The 25,117-nt window shown below is 39.1% G+C and overlaps 1 protein-coding gene across 2 annotated transcripts in view; it reads left to right on the plus strand.

Moving 5' to 3' along the window:
- LOC124712266 (ER membrane protein complex subunit 1) overlaps window positions 1-25,117 on the plus strand; it is a 121,433-nt gene that overhangs the window by 4,658 nt on the left and 91,658 nt on the right. For both annotated transcript variants that reach the window (XM_047242564.1, XM_047242569.1), the window contains exons 2-4: window positions 14,296-14,411; window positions 14,501-14,684; window positions 20,829-20,984. In XM_047242564.1, the coding sequence (XP_047098520.1) occupies window positions 14,296-14,411; window positions 14,501-14,684; window positions 20,829-20,984 (456 nt within the window). The remainder of the gene's footprint in view (window positions 1-14,295; window positions 14,412-14,500; window positions 14,685-20,828; window positions 20,985-25,117) is intronic.

Consider the following 25,117-nt stretch of genomic DNA (forward strand, 5'->3'; position numbering starts at 1 on the left):
GTGCAATTTTGAGCTCTCTAGGTTGTATAGTATTTGAGCTACAGCATTTTAAAACAATCATTGATTGATCAAAAACAGAGGTTTTTTTTATTTTTAAACCCTTGAAACTCAAAAACCAAAGATCAGAAAAATTTGAAATCTCAAATTTAAACTAGTGTTAGTAGGTACATTACCTGAAAAAAAAAATTCATCCAAATCTGAGAGGTCATGGTTCAAATCATGTGGTACAATTGGTTGATTTGACATGGAATGACCCCACAGTGTTCTTTATCCATAGGTAATGCTTACAGTTTCATACATCCTAACCATGATAGCTATTGTTGGCTTTGCATATTGTTGCTCACAGTTATGTATCTTGATCAGTGCGCTCAATGACCTATATTTTTCTGTTGAGGCTGTCTGTTTTGAAGTATCGTATATTACCGAGTGTGCCAAAATGCCGAGAAACATTCCAGATTTGAGTGACTTTGTAATGGAAGATTTGTACCATGGAAGCTCTATGCAGTGGGCTAGGCAACAAGGTCTTTTGAAGAACGATCTGGTGTGTGAAAATGGGAATTGTGTTGGATACAACAAAATGAAGCCGGAGAAAACTACAGGGAAAGATGGCGAAATTTGGCGCTGCTCCTTTGGCAGGGACTGTAGAAAGAAATGTTCAATCAGGAAAATGTCATTTTTTGCTGGCAGTCATTTAGACATTTCTAAAATTTTGCGACTGTGGGCTTTCGGACTCAATAAGCAAAAGTTTTTAATGAGGGAGCTCAAAATTGGCAGTGAGTACCTTGTGGTCGATTGGTGCCAATTTTGTAGGGATATCTGCCATGAATATCTGCCAATAGTTTTGGGCGGCCCTGGCCATACTGTTGAAATGGACGAGATCTGCTTCGTCAGGAGAAAGTACCATCGAGGTCATACGGTGCGGGAGCAATGGGTCTTTGGTGGCTATGACATTGAGACAAAGCAAAGCGTTATGGTTGCTGTGCCAGAACGTGATGCTACCCATTTGCTGCCAATTTTGCAACAGTATGTTTTGCCTTGAACCACAGTAGTTTCTGATTTGTGGCAAGCTTACACCACCATAGGTAACTTGCGCTACAATCATCTGACTGTTAATCATTCGCTTTATTTTGTCAATCCCTTTATAAACGCAACCACAAATCACGTGGAATCAGTCTGGCAAAAAGCTAAAGGAAAAAAAATAAAAGGCGTTTTGGAACTCACCGTGCTACACTGAATAACTACCTGGCGGAATTTCTCCAGCATCAAAGTTTTGGGGAAAATCCGTTCCACAATTTCATTGAGCATGTTCGAAAAATCTATCCTAATACTACAAATTAACTTGATGTAGCTGTTTTTATCTAATCTGTGATTCGAGCTTTAATGTATATCTGTGCCAAATAAACAAATATGATTTTTGAGAAAATTTTGTTAATAATTCCATCTTTTTTGTAAAAAAAATAGTTTTTTAAATTCTTTGCATACATATGCAATACATCATTTTTGATAAAAAAATTTTGAGACAGTTAATTCAACTTTTTTTCAGCCATATGAAAATAAGTACGTTTTGGTGATGGGCACATCAGATATGACTGTAACACACAATTTTTGAAATAAAATTTTTTTTTTGTATTCCGGGCATATATATGCTTATATTTTCAGGAATACATGTTTCCTTCCAAAATAGGTACTTTTCTCGTGATCAGCCCATGTACCCTCTAAACTGCAAAAGTGCCGCCAAATTAAGCATTTAAAAAGTCATTGTGACTAATTATCATTGTAATGAATGCCTGCTGTGCGTATATCATTTTTTCTGTGTTGCTTTACTATTCTAGGGAACTATAGAAATCAAGCACAAATACAAATGTTTTATTCCACCTTTGAGCATATTTAAATGCAATTGGTGTCATCAGTGTTAAAACAATAATAATAACAATATCAGTAGTGTGAATAGTTCTTGGGATACTTCAGCATACATTTTTATATGCTTGCTACTATCTACAGTTTAATGTTTTGAATGTACGTAATACATAAATGGCCTGTACCTTACGTATTTTTAAAACTTTCTTTATCTAGCAGTGCAGTACTAATTAGTGATCGTAAGTATTGTTCACACAGCCAGATGCAATTCAACCAGTCTTAGGTTTGTAATTTGGTGCTAATTTGTTAAGTGCTGATGTTAAAGTGCTCTTTCTTAAACCATTTATGAGAACTGAATTAGAATTTATCTCCTTTGTAACAGTATCCACATTTCTTGTTTGTTGATATGCGATATCAGCAGATTGCTAGTCTTATCCTATAATTATAAGGATAATAAGACAAATTGTAACAGTCTCTGCAGCAGGAGAACTGAAGATGCTTGTGGTTTCCTATTTGAGCCACAAAATATTCATCATAAGTTCTTATGCTATATTGTCCCACAGACAAAAATTGTTAATTAAATTGCATACAGCTGCCTGTTAAGAACTTTCAAGTAATGAAAGTGGTGACTTCAGGAGGGCCAGTTGTATGTAATATCCTATGTTGATACTGTGTTACTGTTGCCAAGTTTTGTATTACTTTTGGCTTTACTGGGTGTACTGATTTAGTACGCATTGAGAAATAGATCTGTCCAGTGACCTAAAACTTGTCCATTCTTTCTAGCTACCAAAGCTCAGTTTTGCATGGAATGCACCAGAGATACATTTGGAGAAGTGGTGTGTTGCAAAAGACACAGATGGTCTCCTTGCTGATCAGGACAGTGGACTCCGCTCAGTCTCAGGCATTATTTTCATGCACTCCTTTGGGCAATATTCCTGTTCCTTTTACATCCCATAGAAGTTTAAGCTGTTGTGCCTTCCACTTGTTCATACCACCATCTACATGCTGCTTTAAGGACCTTCATATCAAATATGTGTCCTCGGAGTTTTTGTGTGGCAGTGTGATTGGATAAAACCTTCTCATTTTTCAAGCCATTTCAATTTCAATAAAATTCTCGAGCTTTCGATGTCTAGCTCTGCCATCATCATCAGTAAAACTACTGACTGCCGGGGCTGGCATTATTTCCCACTTATATACCTAAGGCCGCTGGCACCAATCAGAGGGGGCCAAAACGACACTGCACGGAAGGCGAGTTGGGTAACTCACAGCAGCTACGGCACACCGCTGGACCAAGTGACGTCAAGTGGCGCAAGGGGCTGACACCACGTTTGAATCTGATGCTCCCATCTCCCTACAAGCATGACGCATCCGCTATTGCTTCCTTTTGATGTCGAAAGCCCGCCTCTGCACCCTATGCAGTGGGTAGTCCTGGTCTGTTGAAATTGTTGCTGTTCTTTCTAATCTCTGCTGCTTCTTTTATAATGGAGTCCAAGTATGTTGACACATGAGCCAAGACTTGTATTGAAAATACAGTTTGAGAACACAAGGGTCTTGGCTCATGCGTCAACATACTGGGAATCCGTTATAAAAGAGGCGGCTGAGATTAGAATGAATGGCAACAATTTCAACAGAGACCAGGGCTACACACTGAGTAAGGCATAGAAGCAGCCTTTGGATATCGAAAGAAGCAACAGCAGATGCTTAACGCTTGGCAGGAGCAGCAGTTTCAAATGTGTTGCAGTCACCTCGCGCCACCTGCCATCACTCGGTCTTGCTGTGGGCCGGAGCTGCTGTGAGATGCCCAACTCGCCTTTTGCGCACGAGTCATGTTGGCCCTCTGTTGTTGGTACCAGTGACCAAGCCCATAGGTATATAAGCGGGAAATAGTGCCAAACAGCAGTCACTAGTTTTACTCCTGACGACAATGGCGGAGCTAGCCATCAAAAGCTCAAGAATTTTATTGGATATGACCCAGCTTTAAAACCGAGAAGATTTTATTCATATGGCGTATTAATGTCCCAGTGAGCTCACCTGTCTGTGTACTCAATACGGTGAACAAGTGATATCCGTCGCATAACTTGCATCAGTTGTCAGGACCAGCATGACTATAGCTCACCACTGTGTCCCATTTACAAGAAGCAAAGGACAATTGAAGACCTATGATTGTAGTGCTGTGATGTTGCAAAGAAATAGGAATGTCTTTACAGTACTATTATGGTGACCAGTTTCTTGACAACTGTGGGAGAACCCTTCCGCACCTCCAGATGGCTTTAATCCCTTGTCACACTGCAATGAAACCCCCTTGATCTGATGCAGAGTCAACCCTTTTATAATCCTTTCTCTTGCCAGAAAGAGAGATCCCTAACCACCATTTTTGACTGGAGAGGTATTTGTCTGCCCAGCATCTCAGTACACATACCTCCTCTGGGGGTACCCTTTTCTCAGAACTATGTGGACTTGCAGCTCAACACTGGTAATGAACCGCATGCCATTGGACTGCTCATTTCTCTGTTCCCAGTCTTAAGTGGGCAAATCTTTGCACTCTCAAAAAGTTTAAAAGATGAAATCCAAAACAGTAGTGGTAATGGCAGCTTCCATCCTTCCAGATTACACCATAGTGATTAAACGGTGGAATTGTAATGGATGTAACTGCCACCTTCTTGAATTATGACAGCTGCTGTAATTTTATCCTGTGATGTGTACCAGCCTGCAACAAACCCAGCTTTGTAATAATCACTATTCTAAGCTTAAATTATACTGCAGTTACTGTTGGAACCTTGCCAACCCTGAGAAGTCATCCAGATGTCCATTTCTATTGGGAAAGTGTTCCCCTTCAAACACTGTTCGATGTAGTGGCTTTACAGATTCCATTGACATTTGATGTTACTTTTTGGAACATTTACCTGTCGCCAGAGAGCAAAACATGGTATCCTAAGGTGCTTAACCTGGTACAGTAACTCCCATCACCTTCCCTCCTTGGGAATTTTAATATGCATAACCCATTGTGATGGGAGTTCTTGACTGTCTAGTAGCACTTTCCTTATCGAAAAGTTGATTGATGAGTTTCAGTCTCACTAATGGATCCCATACCCATGTCAGTACAGCATGTGGTGAATTCAACTTATTACAATGTGACAGTGACCAACTCCCAGTGAACCTGTTGTTCCCATTCCATGCCCCCTCCAAACCAACCAGCCTGTTGGTCATTCCAGTGGACAAACTGGCAGACCTACATTTCTGACGTCACTTTGCTGTATTCACATCTGAACCTACTGTCAAGATGTAACAGCTGTAATTGAGGAGGAGGGGATGTAGCAGTTCCATTATCCAGGAATCCTTGTCACTAATGACCAGTCTTGAGAGGGAACAAGGAAAAGTATTGTCAGACCATGGCAAGCCTTCAATGATTCAAATCACTCCCCCAACTGGCAGTCTCATAATCTTCAAATAGCTGTAAGCAAGAGCCCGTTATTTAATGAAACACCAAAAGAAAGAATTGAAATTGGACTGGAAATCTCTGTAGAGGTTTACTATCTACCCATTTAACTGTACTCATCAAATCACTTCCTGTACTATTTTTCTACTGGAGGAATTGAGTGTCTTCACAGCAGATCGGGTTGCTGTTGCCATGATGAGTTTCTAATATCCAGTGAACAATCTGCAGACTATTAGTCTATACTACCGTCATGACCCAACAGAGTTCTTTTACACAATTTTAGCTACACTGGCTACCCATGGGCCTCACATCATACAGAGAAACCACAGGAGTGACAAGACTGATTACCTAGCGAGCAATGTGACAGCAAAATTGATTTGGGGAATGACACTCACTAAAATTGACATTTTTTTTATATAAGAGCTAATCAGTTTTGAGGCACGTTATGTTATAAGAACTAAATTTTATACGTGACACTAAAGACTTATTATATTCCAAAAAATTAATGTTCATCTACTTAGTATATGAATAAAAACTCTACTCCATTTTCTGTTTCTGGGAGGACAGGGTGCAGGGTGGCAAGTGCTCCCACCCTTTCCATCTGCCCTCTTCTGCAGATGCCTGTGATCTCAAGTTGCTGGACAGTCAAAAGGTGCTCATTGACCAGCCCAAGGTGTGTGGGCCTGGGCTGGTGAACCACTGATCCAAACACAGCAGTACCTCTTCATGGCAAGCCAAGCTAGGAAGTACTAGCATTGCTATAATCACTACGATGTAATCTGCTCTCAACCTCAGATTATGGGCATGTGTTCAGAAATCACTGTTGTACAACCAAGCCTTTTGAAATCTTTTCTAAGGAATGTTTTGTAGAAACTGTATCTATCAGACCTCAAGATAATGATCAAGGAATTGAATAAACTGTTGCTGTGAATACTTCAGAGGCACAGAGTGATTGGAAACTTACTAGGGAACAAGAAATCTTTTGTTCCAGGCTAGGTTTTTAGGTATTCTTTTTCTTCAACTTGAAGGGTGCTGCTGTACCCTCCAGTGACCCAGCCACCAGTCCTACAGTCATGTACTGTGGGTTGCCAAAACTCCAGCCCGCTAATATGGCTACTTCCAGCGACCAAATGAAAACGATATTACATCAACTAAAATAAACAGGTTGTTTCCAACCAAACCTCCAGCAGCGACCACAGTACTTTGTTATGCCAGCCTTACCACCAGAGGCATAAGCATCGCTGCAAATGGTGTTCTGCCAGACAGGTATTTAGGTTGCTGCCGAACCACTGTGCAGCCAGTTCACACTCCAGGATTATGCCCACTGCTCCTAGCAGCTCAACATTTGGGAGTTCACATCGCTGAGCCAGCGAGGAGTATCTCGCCAAAGTGTTCGCACACTTCATCCATCCTTAAGCATCTACTGCTGACTGCCAACTTCAACCACAGAGGCTTCGGCCTACATCCATTATTGAGCACTGCCAACTCCAACCTTAAGCAATTTGCCCATACTTGAGCGCACTACTAGTACATCTGATCATGGCCTCTTGGACTTCACCTATCTTCATGCACCTGCTGCACACTGCCAGCCACAGCCTCACATATGTTGTCTATGTAAGAACATTCTAGCATACCCTTAGTGATTGGCTTTTCAGCATGAACGAGTTAGTGCCAACTCGTGTCCCAAGGAACTGTGCTGTTGTAATATGTTCATTAAACTTAATAAATTTTAGTTGTTCCTAGCTACTTGTGTACTGAAATTTGTAATGTGTTGTTCCTCTTGCTCACGGACAGGCAGGTGTTGCACAATTTTATTGTTTTGTATGGTAATTAGCGTAAACAGGTTGATATCCTCAGCTAATCCACAATTTTTCCTGACTATCTCTTCAGATATTACTTTAATGAATAACTAGCTAACTGTCAAAAAAATACACAGTCATTAATGCACCAGAATGGGTGAGACAACGTTTTAGTGGAAAACTTCTTATCTGCTTTGGCTCTCCCCATATCCTGAGAGTAATCCTGCAGATTTACATAATGTGAAAAAATTGTTCACAACTTGGCAGTACAATACAACAGATATAAACTCAAGATGACATTTTGCTTTGCAGTGGAGTACACAATGCAGCAGATGAAGCAGCCAATATGTGTAAGGAGAAATAGATGTTATGTGAGCTTCAGCACATTGTCGAGTAAAAGGATCATGTGATTTTACAAGAGATTAGAAGTAGCAAACTAGAAGCTGTGGGCAGTCAAATCAATAACCTGACCATGATTAATCTCTCGTCAATTACTCAAATGGAAGAAACTGTTGCTTATAAGGTTAAGAATATACATACCATTTTTGAGAAAACATGTTTTAATCAACTGTTTATATTTCATTTCACAACCACTATGAACTTATTATAGTTTCCTCTGGGGCTGAAACTATAAACTTTTGTCTAAAAATAAAATAATCACTATATCATAATCTGATCGGACTCCATTGTGGAACTGTCAATGTACCTGAGTACCATATAAGAAGAACCTGGATTCAATTTCTGATACTGCCAGGGATTATTTCTTATTGGGATGACTGGGATGGGGTATACTCAGCCTCTTGAGACCAGTCTGGGATCTATTCAAATTATAAGTAGTTTCTCCAAGGTGTGGAAAACAGACAACAGCTGGGAGAGCCACCTCCTTACTTGGCATCGAGATGACACCATATGGCAGATGATGACATGTCTTTCCTGCACAACTGTCCATTTTTTACTTTGAAGACAAATTTAAAATTATGCTGATACATCAGTCATCTTAATAATAGCAAGGTTGAAACAGGGGATTGGTGTCTCCTGATGAATTGTCTTTTAAAATTCACTGTTTTTCCTATCACTGTGAACAGTGTGATACCTATGATTACGGTAGCCAGTTCTGACCTGTGTGTTCGTGGATGGCCTTGGTGGATGCTACTACTCCAACAGGAACACACAAGGTGCAGCTGATGAAGTTGGAGGGGTGGAAGGTATTTTTGGTTTCAAATTTTCACTAGAAGGAAACATATTGTTTAATTTTCAATGTTTAAGGGACACTTATATTTCACCAACACTAGCTTTGACAATTGTGAATAACTTAGTGAGGTTTTTGACAATTACATTGGGTGAGCTGTGTTTGTTACCTCATTTGAGTGAAGGAAGACAAAGATTGCTCGAGGCCTGTGCTATCTGAAAGTGTGTCAGTCACAAATCTTGGACAGCATAGAGAGCTTATTTGCTCTAATATTATTTAACATTCAAAAAGTCCCTTCTGAAATGTGGTATAAAGTGTACAGATCATGATACCTTATACACCTGAATATGACTGATACAAACAATCAACTGTGGGGGTATTACGGCTAGCAACAAGTGTGGAACCAAGAGGAAATGCAAAGAATGGAAGACCAAGAGAAAAGAGTGTAAAGCAAGAATGAAGTCTCTCTTCTTCTGTTCAGCCCATGTATCAAAGAAGCAATGAAGGAAACTAAAGGAAGGTTTGGAAGTTGGGTCAATATTCAGGGTTGAAAGATTCACTGATGACATTGCTGTCTGCTCTGCAAGTGAAGAATTACTGGTCTTGGGAGTTAAAATAAACAGACTACTGAGCACAAAATATGGTTGAGAGTGAGCCAAAGAACGATGAAAGCAATGAGAAGTAACAGAAATGAGATTAGTGATAAACTTAACATCAGTATTGGAGACCAAGTATACGGAGTGAAGGAGTTTATTATTTTTTAAACAACATGCCAGACAGAGCAAGGTAGACATCAAAAGCAGACTATCACATGTAAAGAGAGCAGACTATCACATGTAAAGAGAGCACTTCTGGCCAAAAGAAGTCTACTAGTATCAAACATAGGCCTCAGCCCTGATATAGGAAATTCTGGGAGAGAAGAGAATTGAGGCATTTGAGATGTGGCACTACAGAAGGATATTGAAAATTAAGTGGAGTTGTAAGGTAAGAAATAAGGTGGTTTCCTGGAGAATTGAGGAGGAGAGGAACATGGGGAAAACAGAGAACAAGATGAAGGGACAGGATCATATGGTGTATTAAGACATCAGGGAATATCTTCAGTGGTGTTAAGAGTGGCTGCAGAACCATTCCAAAATATGTCCTTTATGTTGAGATTGCTAAGTCCCCACGTCTCAATGAGTGAAGTGATTACAAACCATCAAGTGCTACGAAGTCTCTGGCATTCCATCTTGGATCTATTCCAGTATGGAAATGACTTTCATAAATTGCCCACATGCTACCACGTGGCTTATAAGCTGGATGAAGCATGATGTTACAGCTCTTGATGTGAACCGAATTTCAGGCCTTACCCAAAGATGGAGGTACAGTGGGAAATACTGTCTACTATGTGCTATACAGTGTAAATGTTGGTGTAGGCTGAGCAGATCATCACCTCGAATGAAATTTTCACTCTACAGCGGAGTGTGCGCTGATATGAAACTTCCTGGCAGATTAAAACTGTGTGCCGGACCGAGACGCGAACTCGGGACCTTTGCCTTTCGCGGGCAAGTGCTCTACCGAGACGAGGTACTGGCGGAATTAGAGCTGTGAGGATGGGGCGTGAGTGGTGCTTGGGTTGCTCAGTCGGTAGAGCACTTGCCTGCGAAAGGCAAAGGTCCCGAGTTCGAGTCTCGGTCCGGCACACAGTTTTAATCTGCCAGGAAGTTTCAGATCATCAGCTGTTAGAGACTCAGAGCTGTATTGATCCTGTGGGTTAGAAGAGGAACCATATATTGCATTATTAAAGATAATTTTGTGCAATAAATGTTGTAACTTATTAGCCGGTAAAGACATTAGAGGTTTCTAGAATGAGGAGAAGGCTACTTACTTGTAACTTATTAGCCGGTAAAGACATTAGAGGTTTCTAGAATGAGGAGAAGGCTACTTACAGGAATTTTCAGTGCTTTTAACTCAGAAGAAAACAGTGTTCATTTTGAAGCATTTGGTAATATTTTTATTGTGTAGTTGATACAACCAACTCATTTGCCATTTTGGAAAAAGCATTTTAAAAGGAAAATATGTGGGATTTTTGTTCAGTTACGTAATAATGAAAATGAAGACACTGTGTGCATGTTAAACATAGTAGTATTTTTCGTCTTATTATTATTATGTTTGGCAGGATTGGGGTGTGTCACTAACAAAACTGCTGCGCCCCCCTTATCACCGGATAGCTGCAACTGTCTCAAGGGCTGAGACTACACTCTGAGCAGTCTGCAATTAGCACTCAGTAATTGGACATTTGTTAAGGAGGGTGGGGTATTTTTGCTGGCACTTTCTGTACACCCTACGGAGGTGAGGATGGGTATGACATCATGTCATGATTTTCTTTCTCTGTCAGCTCTCCTAGTGACTTCAGACTTTCCCAACTTCACCTTTCACACACTCTTTTCTAATGGTTTGGCACATGAACGGTTAGTGTTGCATTGTATCTATGTCTTCTTACAACACTCTAGTGGGACGGTATATCTCGGCTTCAATCATGTCTTTATGACCGAGCGAGGTGGCGCAGTGGTTAGCACACTGGACTCGCATTCGGGAGGACGACGGTTCAATCCCGTCTCCGGCCATCCTGATTTAGGTTTTCCGTGATTTCCCTAAATTGCTTCAGGCAAATGCTGGGATGGTTCCTTTGAAAGGGCACGGCCGATTTCCTTCCCCATCCTTCCCTCACCTGAGCTTGCGCTCCGTCTCTAATGACCTCGTTGTCGACGGGACTTTAAACACTAATGTCCTCCTCCTCCATGTCTTTATGTCTACCGTAAATCGCTCAGCATTTCTGTCTAGCTGGCAGTCTAAAGCTCACAGGCGGTTTGGCTTCCAGGAGCTGTGAAGGTAGAACTTGGACAAATTTTTAGTGTCCTTTGGGGGTACTACCCTGGGGTGTAAAACTTACTACCAACCTGCCAAGTGCCCAACAGTATTGACACAAGTTTGTTCTTTTTAATGCCAAGAATTCTGATCTTATTGCTGAAACGTGTGATTTCAATAAAAGGCGTTAAATCTTTCTGCATAAGTGTGGAAATAAACCTTGAAAGCTGTTGTTTTGATCCGTCGAGCAATACAAGAGCTTTGTCTCAAAAGATTCATCTTTAGCACTTGTCTGTTAATGTTCAATTTGGGTAATGAAAAATTGCTCTAAGGAGAGCCTTGGAATTCACAATTTTTCATCACCTTTGGCACTGAAGCCAGTGATTTTTATTTTGAGTATATTACAAAATTATTGTTGAACTTACAGTAGAAATTAGCTTTCTGGCAAGATTCAAAGACATAAATATGTGATGAAGTGACACACAACATTAAATAAGCACTGTTACCTCTCAGATGATGAGTTACTTTTCTCTATGCCTCTTCTTTAAGAAAACGTTCCTGTAATTGGAAGAATATTAATTAACAGTGAAAAAAGTATAGTTTGCCAGGAATTATCTTTGCCTAAATTTCATGCAGTACGTGTTCCACCAACGTATCGATGGTTTCTGTGTGAATCCAACAGCTTTTCTGAAAATTATCTGAGCTGTTAGTGTCTTGACCTCTTAGGAACTAGCTTCATTGTAATTCAGGTTAGTTTTTTTGCTAGTGGCACAGTTTCAGAATTTGTTTCCTTGGATGCTGAAATTGTAAAAGAAATAAAAGAGGGAATGGGCTGAAGTGTGAATCAAAGACATTGTCGAACATTTATCTAGATGAAACAATAAATAACTATCTTTAAAATGAAGGGAGAATAGCAACAGATGGTTTTCTGATGATAGAGCATTTTTATCTGAAGGTGAGAAGAGAATTGGTACCAGTAGGAAGGAATTGAAGAACAGCCGTGAACAATGTGTTATGAAAATAAATGTAAAAAAGCCAAGAACAATGGTAACTGAGAAAATAAGTGTTTTAATTTGGAGGTAAAATGTGTAGGAGGACAACAAGTGTAAGTATTAGAGTGCAAAATAAATAGTTACGAGACGTGAAGATGATTTGGATGGACAGTCATCTCCAGATATAGAAGTAATTTCGGGCATGCACCAGGGAAGCGCATTGGGACCCTTGCTGTTCATGCATATTAATGAGCTTGCAGACAATATTAATAGTAAAACCAGGCTTTCTGCACATGATATAGTTATCTATAATGAAGTACTATCTGAAAGAAGCTGCATAAATATTCAATGAGATCTTGAGAAGATTTCAAAGTAGTGCAGATATTGGAAACTCAGTCTAAATGTTCAGAAATGCAAAACTTTGCACCTCACAAAATGTAAAAACATAGCATTGTATGACTACAATATCAATGAGTCACTGTTGTAATCGGCCAATTGGTACAAATATCGGCATGTAACACTTGGTAGGGGTATGAAATTGAATGATCACATAGGCTCTGTCATAGTAAAGCAAGTGGTAAACTTCAGTTTATTGGTAGAATACTGGAGAAGTGCAATCGACCTACAAAGGAGATTGCGTACAAATTACTCATGCAACCAGTTTTAGAATATTGCTCAAGTGTGCAGAGCCCATGCCAGATAGGAATAACGGGATTTTGAACTATACAGAGAAGGGCTGCACGAATGGTCAAAGGTTTGCTTAATCTGTGGGAGAGAGTCATAGACCTACTGAATGAACTGAACTGGCAGACTCTTGAAGACAGAGATAAACTATCCAGAGATAAAGTTGCAGGAACCAGCTTTAAATGATAATTCCAGGAATATACTACAATGTCCTCTATATCACTCACATAGAGATCATGAGGATGAGATCAGAATAATTACTGCATGCCCATAGGCATTCAGGCAGCAATTCTTCCTGCACTCCAGACATGAGTGGAACAGGAAGAAACCCAAATAACTGATACAATGGGACATACCCTCTGCATGGCACCTCATGGTGGTTTGCAGAATATAAATGTAAATGTAGAAGAAAACATGAAAACCGGAATAGTAGTTGTAAGTTTTTCTATGTACAAAATAAATTTTGTGAGTTTTTGGATGAAATGAAATGGGCATGTGGCTATGGCCTCCCATCGGGAATGCTGGTAATCTGGTGCAAGTGTTTTTAGTTAAAGCCCCTTGGGCAACATATGTTTAAACGAAGATGAAGTGATGATGAAGACAACGCAACACCCAGTCCCCAAGAGGAGAAAATCCCTGACCATGCCGTGATTTGAATCTGGGCCCCTCACTTGGCATTCTGGCGTGCTGATCACTCAGCTTTAGAGGTGGTCAGTTTTTGGATAAGAAGGTAAGAGAGATATCACGGCTCACCATTGACGCTGCATAGAGCAGCATTCAGAAACCCTCAAATGTGGCTCCAGAGGAAGATATACAAGTATATGTGGACCAGACTGGAAGCACAAGGAATAGAAAGGTATAAAAAATGGAAAAAATGAGAAAAGCTAGTAATTAAGGACAGTCATGAGTAATAAAAGAAATAGTCTGAGTCATTTGATGGTTATGGTCTGCATAATGAATTATGCTTCAGAATCAATAACGACTGGATGTAAGGTCAAGTGATTGAGAAGAACTATTAGACAACATCAGCAGAAACTCATCATACAGAAAAAAATGTTGGAGAAAGGCAAGGAATGGAAAGTGCTGCAGCTTGCATTAATAGGTCTGTGTGTGTGAGAGAAAAAGTAGTGGTTGTGACACATTCCAAATTCCTAGTGTTTCTCCCTAAAGATTAGTTGTACCAGTATTGAATGTTGTGTATTATTTGACTATTTTTCTCTTCCTTCAGTATCTTTGAGGTAATTGGGCATGGTTCAGAGATTTTAGTTGTCATGTCCCTTGCACAGCACTCCCGTTGTAGGTACATTAGTCTTAGCTATAGAAGGTTTTTCGCTTGTGTCAAGGATAAGACTTGGCAGTCACTAATTATTTAGACAGTAAGCTTTAGTTGAAATAACATTATTAATTGATGATGATTCAGTTAGGTATTTTACACCTTCAGGCTGATTAAGAGGCAGTGTGCTATGTCATTCAACTAATTGTATGTTGCAGGAAACAGTCATACGTTGGGAAGCTGAAGTTTGCAGAATTTGATGTGAATTTGTCTCTTAGGAGAATATTTGTAGCTACAGAGGAAAATGTTGTTGCTGCATTGAACTCAAAATCAGGTTTGTTCACTTACGTGTGTCATGATAAACTATAATCAGTGGTAAATGTGCTTTTTAGTACATTAATATGCATTGGTCCTTTTTTTTAGGTCAAATTTTATGGCGACAAGTTCTGGAGAAGGGTGGACAAGGTGATATCCACTTTTTGGGTGTGGATGGGTCTGCTGTGGTGACAGTAAGTGGAGACAAGGTTTTGACTTTACGAGGCTGGGATCAAAATGCTGGTTACCTCCTGTGGGAATGGCCATTACCTTTGCAACTCTCTCTGGACAGGTAGTGACAATTTCTACTGTGGGCACTATTTGTAATGAAAATATTTTGTTAGTGTTGTTGTTCACGTCATATCACATCTTAAGCTGCATAACCATTAAAATGGAAAACTTGGATTTGATGGAGGTCATGTGACAAATGATAAAGGTGAACATTATCATCGTCAGTACTGAAAAAAAAATTGATATGATTTCTTTCTAGTAATTATTGTTAATGGATGATACGGGTTCTATTTTATCTGTCAGTTGTTCAGTTACGTAATAATGAAAATGAAGACACTGTGTGCATGTTAAACATAGTAGTATTTTTCGTCTTATTATTATTATGTTTGGCAGGATTGGGGTGTGTCACTAACAAAACTGCTGCGCTTCTCAAGAAAAAAAGGGGGGGGGGGAATAGAGCTGCTGAAGTTAAAATAAATATTCTAAATGTTGGTCGCCATTAAGTGATTTATGCAATCACACTATAGTACTTAATGAAATATTACAAGTTTATGGTGGACAATATTAAACTATTTGCTCTTCCCATCTCAGCAGCTGAATTCTTGTTGTTAAATAGAAATTTTACTGCCATGACTTGAATGGAGGATCATCACACATCTCCATTGCTTTGCCACCTTGAGCAGTCCGCCTTGGAAGCAAAATGTAGAGTATGAAGCCTATGAGCATGTGTTATAATGTAGGCTAATAAAGTAGACAACACACACACACACACACACACACACACACACACACACACACACACACACACACACACGAGACCACTATCTCTGTCTGCCAAAGCTGGACCATGAGCAACTGTGCTTGATGATAGGAAAAGCATTCTGGGTGGTGGTGTAAGGAAGAGGGTGGGTCAGGGAGGGGGAAGGATAGCGGTGGAGAACAATAGAGTCCTGCTTGTGAGAGCGTACAGGGACTGGTGGGAACAGGGCAGGGCAGCTAGGTGCAGTCGCAGTTGGGAGGCACCTAGCTGCCTTACCTTGTCCCCACCATGTCCCTGTATGCTTCCACAAGCAGCACTTTACTGTCCCCAACCCCTACCCTGCTATCCCCCTCCCTTCCCCAGCTGCCTCCTTACCCCCACCATCCAGAATGCTTTTCCCATCAAGCACAGTTGCTCGTGGTCCAGCTTTGGCAGCCAGAGACTGTGTGTGTGTGTGTGTGTGTGTGTGTGTGTGTGTGTGTGTGTGTGTGTGTGTGTGTGTGTGTGGGCGGGCAGGCACGCGCTGTCTACTTTAGAAGAAGCCCTTTTCGCCAAAAGCCCACTTGCTTAGCTGTCTTTTTGTTCTGCCTGCCTGTGACTTAACCTCTCCACTATAAGGTGAGTAGCAATCTATCCATTTCGTAATATTGTGTCATTATTCTGTCCTGGATTTTCCATTGTTTAATTTTATCTTAACACGCACTTATGAGGTGTGATCAAAAAGTAATGGGATTTTTTTTTTATTTTGTAGGCTTTATACATCTGATTTTTAATTTTTTTATCTTGCTGGTACATGTGCCCCAGTTATATATTTACATTTTCAGATGCTTGGACTATTTAGTTTATTGTTGACGGTTGAAAAGATTGTGTGTGTTTTCAAGTGCTCAACGAAATTTTACTTTTGAAAAAGATGGATCAAAGAATTCACATTAAATTTTGTTTGAAGAATTTAATAAAGTTCAGCACCACATTGTAAATGTTGACTATAGCTTTTGGCAGATCTAAAAGAGTTTACATTGAGAAGACATTGAAGATGATGACCATCCTGGATGCTCTAGCACATCAATTATTGTCAACAGTGTGGAAAAATAAAGAAAATGGTTCTGGAAACCACAGAATCTCCGTCAGAGAGACTGATGATGTCGACATATCCTTTGGCTCATGACAAGCAAATTATTATTATTATTTTGCATGAAATGTGTAGCAGCAAAGTTTGTTCCAAATAGTTGAATTTTGACCAAAAATTATGTCACTTAGAAATCACACAGGAATTGCTGGATGAAGTCAACAATAATCCAGAACATTCTAAAGAATGTTATAGCAGGTGACAATTTATGGCTTTGACATCAAAACCAAGGCCAAATGGAAACTGCCAGAAGAGCCAAGACTGAAAACTTCAACAAGTTTGGTCACATGTGAAGGTTCTCCTCACAGTTTTCTTCGATTACAATGGCATAGTGCGTCATGAGTTTCTGCCTTATTGATGTATAGTCAATAAGGAATACTACGTGGAATTTATGTACCATTTGTGTAAAGCAATCTGAAGAAAATGACAAGAATTGTGGCAAAACTGCTCATGAAAATTGCATCACACCTCAATGCTTGTTCATGATTTTTTAGCAAAAAGCAAAACCGTTATGTTGCCTCAGCCACTGTATTCGCCGGACCCTGCAACTTCTTTCTATTCCTGAGGCTGAAGAGAACCATGAATATATGTTGTTTTTTCACCATTGATGAGATAAAAACAGAATCACTGAAGGAGCTGTACACCATAATGAAAAGTGAGTTCCAGAAGTGCTTCGAAGAGTTGAAAAAGCTTTGGAACAAGTGTATTAAATCTGATGGGGTTACTTTGAAGGGGACAAAATTGATGCTGATGAAAAAATAAAGAATCTTTAAGAAAAAGAAATATTCACGTTACTTTTTGATCACACCTCGTATTGTTGTAAACGCTACTATTGATTCATTGTCTTTTTTTCTGTATAAGTTATTTTACAAACATTTTTTATCCCAAAAGTAACTGTCACATCCTATCCATTTTCTTTGTGGTCGAAGAATACAATTCTCAGTTGTTGGTTGTGCACCTATGATCATTGTTTTAGTGTATACACATATGAACTTATAAACTGCTCAGCATATTTGTTTGTTTCATTAATTATTATTGTTAACAACCTGTTATCAAAAAAGGATGTGAAAATGCCAGTGATTTGGAAGACATGAAAAATGAATTCTTACACATGATCTCTGACTTGTTGAACAGCTGTCAGCACTTTTTCAACACCTCCTTTGCCTCTTGATGTTTCTGTATCACTGTCATTAAAGTCCTGATGATCACCGTCTTCTCCAAACAACAGACACACCAGCAATATCTGTTAGATGATGCTTACAGCAGGCAGTGTGACTCTTGCAGCTGATATAAAACTTTAAATACATTTTGTAGATCCTTCCAAATGTTGCCAAGTGTGGGAGCAAGCACAGTTTGGAGATGCGCAATGCAGTGCCACCAGACAGCGTGGACACAATTTGGAGAGCACACGTGGGTAGGCAACAGGCCTGCCGGAGTCCACTTCATAGAGCATGGTCTAGGGGCTAATATTCTGGTTTTGAATTTAAATTCGGCTTTCATTTTTAAAATATTGAGAAACTTGGGGTATTAATCCAAAGTTTGTGATTAACATATAAACATTCATCAGCGACTTATTTGTTTGTAAGAAGACCATCTGTTGTATAGTTGATAATTAGCACAAACAATCTGTACAAATATGCCAGTGTTGTTACATAAAATGAAGTCAGTTAATTTTCTCCAGATTTTTGATCAAACGGCCTGGATGTGGTGGAACACTGACTTGCAATAACACAGTGGCCTTTCAGCTTTATGTTCTTTGTTGAACTACACTTGCAGCTCAGTTTTTTTATGGCATCTTGATCAGGATGCATTTATATTTAACATTCATGTCTCCAAAAATTAACATCTGTCTCTATGTATAATTTCGTGGAAAAGAAATATTATACATTTTGCTTCCTTAAGGAGGGTAGGATATCAAACGGGCCGACTTGGAGCAGGATAGGCACCACAGGACATTTTAATTTCCACTGTCTATACTTTTACAAGTAAATTCATAAAACTTTGTCAGCATGACCAGGAAGGATTCAGGATTCACACTCATAGCAGCGGAAGTTCAAAAACATAACAAAATAATTTTTTTTTACACGTGAAATTTTATCATTTTTTCACTTACTATTGGCTGCATTTGTTGCTATAGGTATACTTTTCTTCATAAGTAAGAGAGACTGTTCAATGAATTTTGTACAGCATACAAACCATACTTACAGGTGTCTGAAACTCTAGAATCTATTTAATTTATGAAAAAATGAATGAGCTGTTACGTTTTAAACTTTATATTTAGAAAAAAATCAAATTTTGTAGTTAATTATCTCAATTTTTACCACCGTTTTTAATAGATTTGGAAAATTCTAGAATTTCATACACCTGTAAGTGTGGTTTGTATGCTGTGCAAAATTCATCAAAGAAGCTCTCTTACTTGTGAAGAAAAATGTACCTATAGCAACAAACTCAGCCAACAGTAAGTGAAAAAATGATGAAATCTCATATCTAAAAAATTTATTTTGTTATGTTTTTGCACTTCCACTGCTATGAGTGTGAATCCTGAATCCTTCCTGGTCATGCCAACGAAGTTTTATGACTTTATTTGTAAAAGTATACACGTAGAAAATAAAATGTCCTGTGGTGCCTCTCCTGCTCCAAGTTGGCCCGTTTGACATCCTACCCCCCTTAAAAAAGCTTTCTCAGGCCCTTTGTCCACTTGATCTTGACAGTAAAACCCTCTTTTCTTCGTTGACAAGGAAGGGATTGCAGAATATTAAGCATTTGTTAAAGCAGTTCCTAAGAGGAACTAACCCTCTTCATAAAACTCAAATAGTTGAATTTTTAGTGTTGTTGAAATGCAGCTTTCTCCTTATTGACTCATTCATAATCGAACTGTAATCTAGTCTTTGTTTTCTGTTTCTTGTTTTGTATTTATTTCTACCATTTCCCCCTGTTTGTTCTTTAGATAATTTATGTCTTCTTTTTTTCTACGTTTTCAAGACCCCTTTGAAATGTTTTCTCTGGTGCCCTTATTTATTTATTTATTTACATAGTTTACACCCACATTAGAGCACTAAAATGAAACTTTATGTAACAGTGTCTATGGTGAACAAGTTAAAATCTTGGCAGTCAACAATTTTTTCCTTTCCCAAAACTTTTTCATTCGGAGTGATCTGGCAGCTTGTTCTTCTGCAGATATGACAGTCTATACTTCTTTAAACCAATGCTGCTGTTGTATTATTTTTGTAGAAGCACAGATAATTTTTATATTAGAAGATGATTTATTTCAATATTCATATAAAATTTCTTGTTTTCTGCTAATCTTTTTAGGATATTTGATTTTCCTCAGACTGTTATTCTCCCCCCTGACCTCTCCACATCCTACCATGATCTGCAGTAATGTTTCATGTTGAGTGGGTTTCATTTGGGGGCATACAGTCTTTGTAGTTCATAGCAGTAGATGAGTTTTACATTATTTGAAGTGCAATTTTTGTTGTAGATATTTTATATAATTGATAAACTGTTCCCAACTCTCTTTCCCTTTTCTGTAATGCTATTTATTACTGGTGGCCCTGTTGTAATTTATTCCCTTTGTACAGTGCAGACACTGTAATGTGGCAGTCACCATGATAGTAAACAAACAAGAATGTGTACCACAGTGAGGAGAGAAGAAGTGCAGGGAAACAAGTTCAGCCTTGTTCCCTCAGAACTGGCAGTTTACACTCAAGTTTTGTTGTTCTGCTAAAGCGGAACTGTCATTATGGTCATAGAGAATGCCGATCCTTTCTTGTGTTATGATTCATGCTCAAATCCTATGATAGACCAAGTCTCTTCAGTCACTTCAAAATAAGAAAAGATAACAACAGGCAACGCACAATTCAAAGCAAAGCATAGTACTCAAAGCATTCATTTACAGCTACCACACAGTTTCCACCTGATGTTGACACTGTCGTAGATGAGGTAGTACATGCCAGGTCACTTCTGGTTTCTTATGCAACCACAGTCCAAAAAACCCCACCCAGTATGGCCACATTAAAGTGTCTGCAGTATATTTAAATTTCTACACTGTTAATTGTTATTTATTTGTTTTTTGCAGACTGTGTTGTTGTGCTTCGTTTCATATCAACAATTCTGTCTCTTCATATGTTGTGTATAATTCTACGTTTTTAATAGTCTAAAAGTTTTTCCAGCTTTGCCACAGCTGCCGGCATTTGTATAGCATTAGCGAATGCCAGTCAGTCAGTTTAACTGAGCTTGTGATTTTTGTTGAATAGTAGTACTTTTATCATTACCAGAATGACAACATTATTTCAGAAATATATTTTTGATGGTTTCAGATTAAAAGTTAGCAAATGGTTTGTAAACTCTGGGAATCTATACCATGTGGAACCAGAGGCTCAAAAACAAGTAACGGTAACAGTGTTCAAACTTGTAACAGGGGCAAAGTTTGGTGGTAGTAAACTTCAATCACCATGGCTTGCGGACGACTCTAGGTAAGAATAATGTATATAAACCATTTTTCTCGTTCAGATGCAACATATTTTTCATTTGATTACTGTAAAATACACCCTTTTGTTCCGGCACATTTCTTGGCAATTTTAATACCAAATATATTGGAATGTAAATAATTCTAGGAGTAGAGGCAGTGAGTCATTGATAGGCACAAAAACCAAGACAGAATGCTTCTATCATTTTGAAAAATACTTTGACAGAGCTATAGAGTACTTGCATGTGCTCTCTCTCTCTCTCTCTCTCTCTCTCTCTCTCTCTCTCTCTCTCTCACTCACACACACACACACACACACACACACACACACCTGTATGGCTACATTATTAAGTCTGACAACATTTTGTCGATTTAGGGGGACTTTTGACTGGTGTGAGGGGTTGTATTGAGTGAAGTGCATAAATGGAGGAGGTGGGGAGTAGAGTGATAGTTGGGGAAAGCACAGGTGAGCTCATTAAGGCTGCTGGCAAAGGACGTTGTGCACAGCACATCATGAAGTGGAGAAGTGGGCTGGGAGGGTGAGAGAGAACAGAGGAAGAGGTAAGAAGGTATGGATGCAGGATGAAATGAAGTTCAGGTCCTGGACCACAGGTGGAGGTCACTATTGGGCTATTGGAGATTCCTGCCAGGAGTGTTACTTGATTAAAGTCTGTGTTGTAATGACAACTCCCCTCTATCTGATTCTCAGATTCATAGAAGCTGGTGTTGTGGGAAGGATCCATATGGCACAGGTTGTGAAGCAGCTGTTAATCAAACATTTTGTGCTCAGCAGCGTGTTCTGCCACAGGGTGATCAATTCTGTTCTTGGGCACAGTTTGCTGGTGGCCATTCATTCAAGTGAACAGCTGGTTGATGGTGATGCCTGTCATGAACCAACCAGCAAAACACCACCATAAAGAGGATGAGGATTAACAATTGCCCAGTAAGTTCAATAAAGTTCTCTCTTTGCAGGGGCAAGTCTGATACAATTAAATGACAGCTAGCATTGACCAGCAAAAAAATGTCTGAAGTAATGGAAATGCTCTGCTTACAAATAAGCACCCAGCCAGCCAGTATGACAATGGCCATTTTGTAAGTCTTTATGGAGAGGCTAGATAAAAAATAGCTGATGGACTGATTACAAATATCAACCAGTAAACCAGAAAAATCATACATGCACTATATCAATTTTCATTAGGCCTACTATAGTCACTAAAGATGATGATGATGATGAAAAAACCCTCAGAGCAATGAAAAATTCTTATTCGATTGCCATTGATGGAGTTCTGGCAACTGTTGTCAGGAACTGAACACACACTGTTGCTGAACCACAAACTCACCTCTGTGACTGTTCTTTCCAGGCAGTTATACTCCCAGAGTCACTGAAAATGTTGAAAGTAATTCCTATTTTCAAAAAAGCAGATAGTAAAGACATGAACAACTCTGTGCTTATCACAATTTCATCCTCTCTCTCTACAGTATTTGAAAAAAATATGTAAAAAGCTATACAAAAACTGATTCTAAAATGTAGACTTTCACGGCTGGAAATATCATGTCCATTATAATTATCCTGGCTGTTATGCCGTGGTCAGTTGATGAATTTTGTCTCAATTCCCAACGTTTCGTCTCCGACTGCGGGAGACATCTTCAAGGTGGTCCGTTGGTCGATGGAAGGTCCAACATACCCACTGGCTCGCTACTACACATCAGATATGTGATATTGTGGGGAAATTCTACAGCTGCCCTTGACAAGAGCCACGAGGAAGGTAAACTAGAGACTCTTGAAGACCCATTTTCAGGAAACTGTAAATCCTAACACTGCCTTGCTTATATGTTCTTGATACTTTAAAATGCTTAAGGAAAGAAAAATAAATGCGTAATGTCAATCAAATGCTGACCTAAGAAGAACAGTGATTTACAAACATAATACTAGAAGAAACTCAAACCTGCATACTAACACAACTCTTGTCAAAAGGGAGCATTCCGCATTGGCCTCCAGCCATTCAATAAGCTCCCATCAAATCTAAAATCTATGGAAGGCAGTACACAATTTTGTAAAGCCTTGAACTAATATTTGCTGTGTCGTCATTTTTACTCTATAAAATAATATGTAAGCTAGTAAATTTGCTGTTTATGTGCAAGGGTAATGCTTGAACTATTCAGTGAAGTAAACCTTATACAGTGAAACCTCACTTAAAGAGTACGACCCATAATGAGCAAATCCCATAACGACCAAAACAAATTGTAAAAAAATGACTCACTTAACGAGCGATGTTTTGCATAATGAGTGACGATGATTTAATGTGACGTCACCAGTCATTTGTGTGCAAGGGGGGGGGCGGGGGGGGAGGAATGTTCTACTATATGAACACCTTTCATTATTGGCAGCGGCATATTTAGTATGTTCTGCAGTCTGGGATTAGCACTCTTTCTGCTACCATCTTAGTGCAGCTTGTGATCACACTTTTTTTTTTCTTTTTTTTTTTCTTTTTTTTTTTCTTTTTTTTTTTTTTTAACTTGTGATTTCTCAGTTTTTTTTTTTTTTTTTAGTGAAGATTTTAATAACCTTTGTTGCTGATTTAGCATGCACATACAATTGGTCTACATCAAATATTTGCACTAGCCTCAAGAACATGGACAATATTAAGGAGATAGACGCTTCAAAGGGAGTGGCAATGGTATCTAAACAACTGTTTCGTATTCTGGACGATGTCGAAGGTTGCTCCTTATATGGACAAACAGGTGTATACGACCTGGGAAAAACCCAGAAATTTTTCGGAATTCGGGAATTATTCCTTGTTTTAGTTTTCAGTTAAACTTTTGTAATTTTTGCTGGTGAGAACTGATACTCTAGCAAAGGATGTTACTGTATCCTGCTACTTGAGAATAATACTGCAGCAGTAAAACATAAACAAGGGAAAACAATCTTTCGTTGGAAAGGAAATGCGTCATTTACAACAACAAAACATCGTGCTTGCACAAGCATTTGCAAACAGCAAAAATATGTCAAAGGCCATAGGGCAAAGACTATGCAGTACTTTGTAACAATAAACTGCTTTCTACGAGCATGACGTCACAGCTGTTTTCATTAGGTTCGATTGAGCGATTGCGAGCAGGCTCATGGCATGCGCAGTTGACTCACGTATGAGCTGTACCTTCGCCTGCTTCTGGCTAGTTGAATGTGGCTACTAGCTGTATCAGCAGTAGCAGCAAGCGGCCAGGTGCTAACGAGAAAAATTTGTCTCATGCACCCTAGCTGCCAGATTCAGCATGCACAGAGTTGTCTAAATTTTATTGGGAAGGAGGTAGTCTATATTCACTACATGAAGAAAACAATGAGAATGGAGACTTACTATGCCAATTTGCAGTGAGGAATAGCATGATTATAATAAATACCTGTTTCCTACACAAAATGATCCATATGGGCACCTGGAAGTATGAAGTCAATGGAGTAGTCAACCAGGTTGACCATATTTTAGCGATTGCATGCCACTCCACGTCAGTTATGGGTGTACGGAGCTCCAGAGGACCAAACTGTGATTCAGACCACTTTGTGATAAAATCAGTCTTGAGAGAGGAACTCTCACTTACAAATGGCAACAGAATAGGAAAGATGATGAAATGAAACCCAGATAAACTGAAAATTCCTGATGAAGTAAAAAAATACCAAGTAACACTAAGCAGAAAGTTGAGCAATGAATAGACTGCAGTAGGAGTAGATGAAAGGTGGAACAGGATTGAAAAAGCCATTAAAGATGCTGCAGAGGAAATAATAGGCATAAGAAGGAACAGAAGAGCCCAGGAATGGTTTGATGAAGATTGCAGGTAAGAAATAGAGGAAAAGAACAGGGCAAGGACAAAACTTCTATAGAGAGAAATCAGAAATAAAATGTAATGATGTAGAGGATTCAGGAGAAGAGCTAACAGACTGTGCAAGAGAAAGAAAAGAGAGTGGACTAAGAAGAAATTTCAAGAACTAGAAGAGTTAAAGGAACAGAGTGAAGTAAGAAAGTTCTATCATGCTGTAGGCAAATTGGAGAATAGATTCCAGCTAAAAACAGTGGCCTCTTCCAGTGAAGATAGGAAAATGATAAGGGATGAAGAAAAGTTAGTGGGAAGATGGGTAAAGTATTTCAAAGA

The sequence above is a fragment of the Schistocerca piceifrons genome, chromosome 1 (assembly GCF_021461385.2).
Source record: "Schistocerca piceifrons isolate TAMUIC-IGC-003096 chromosome 1, iqSchPice1.1, whole genome shotgun sequence".
Taxonomy (NCBI): domain Eukaryota; kingdom Metazoa; phylum Arthropoda; class Insecta; order Orthoptera; family Acrididae; genus Schistocerca; species Schistocerca piceifrons.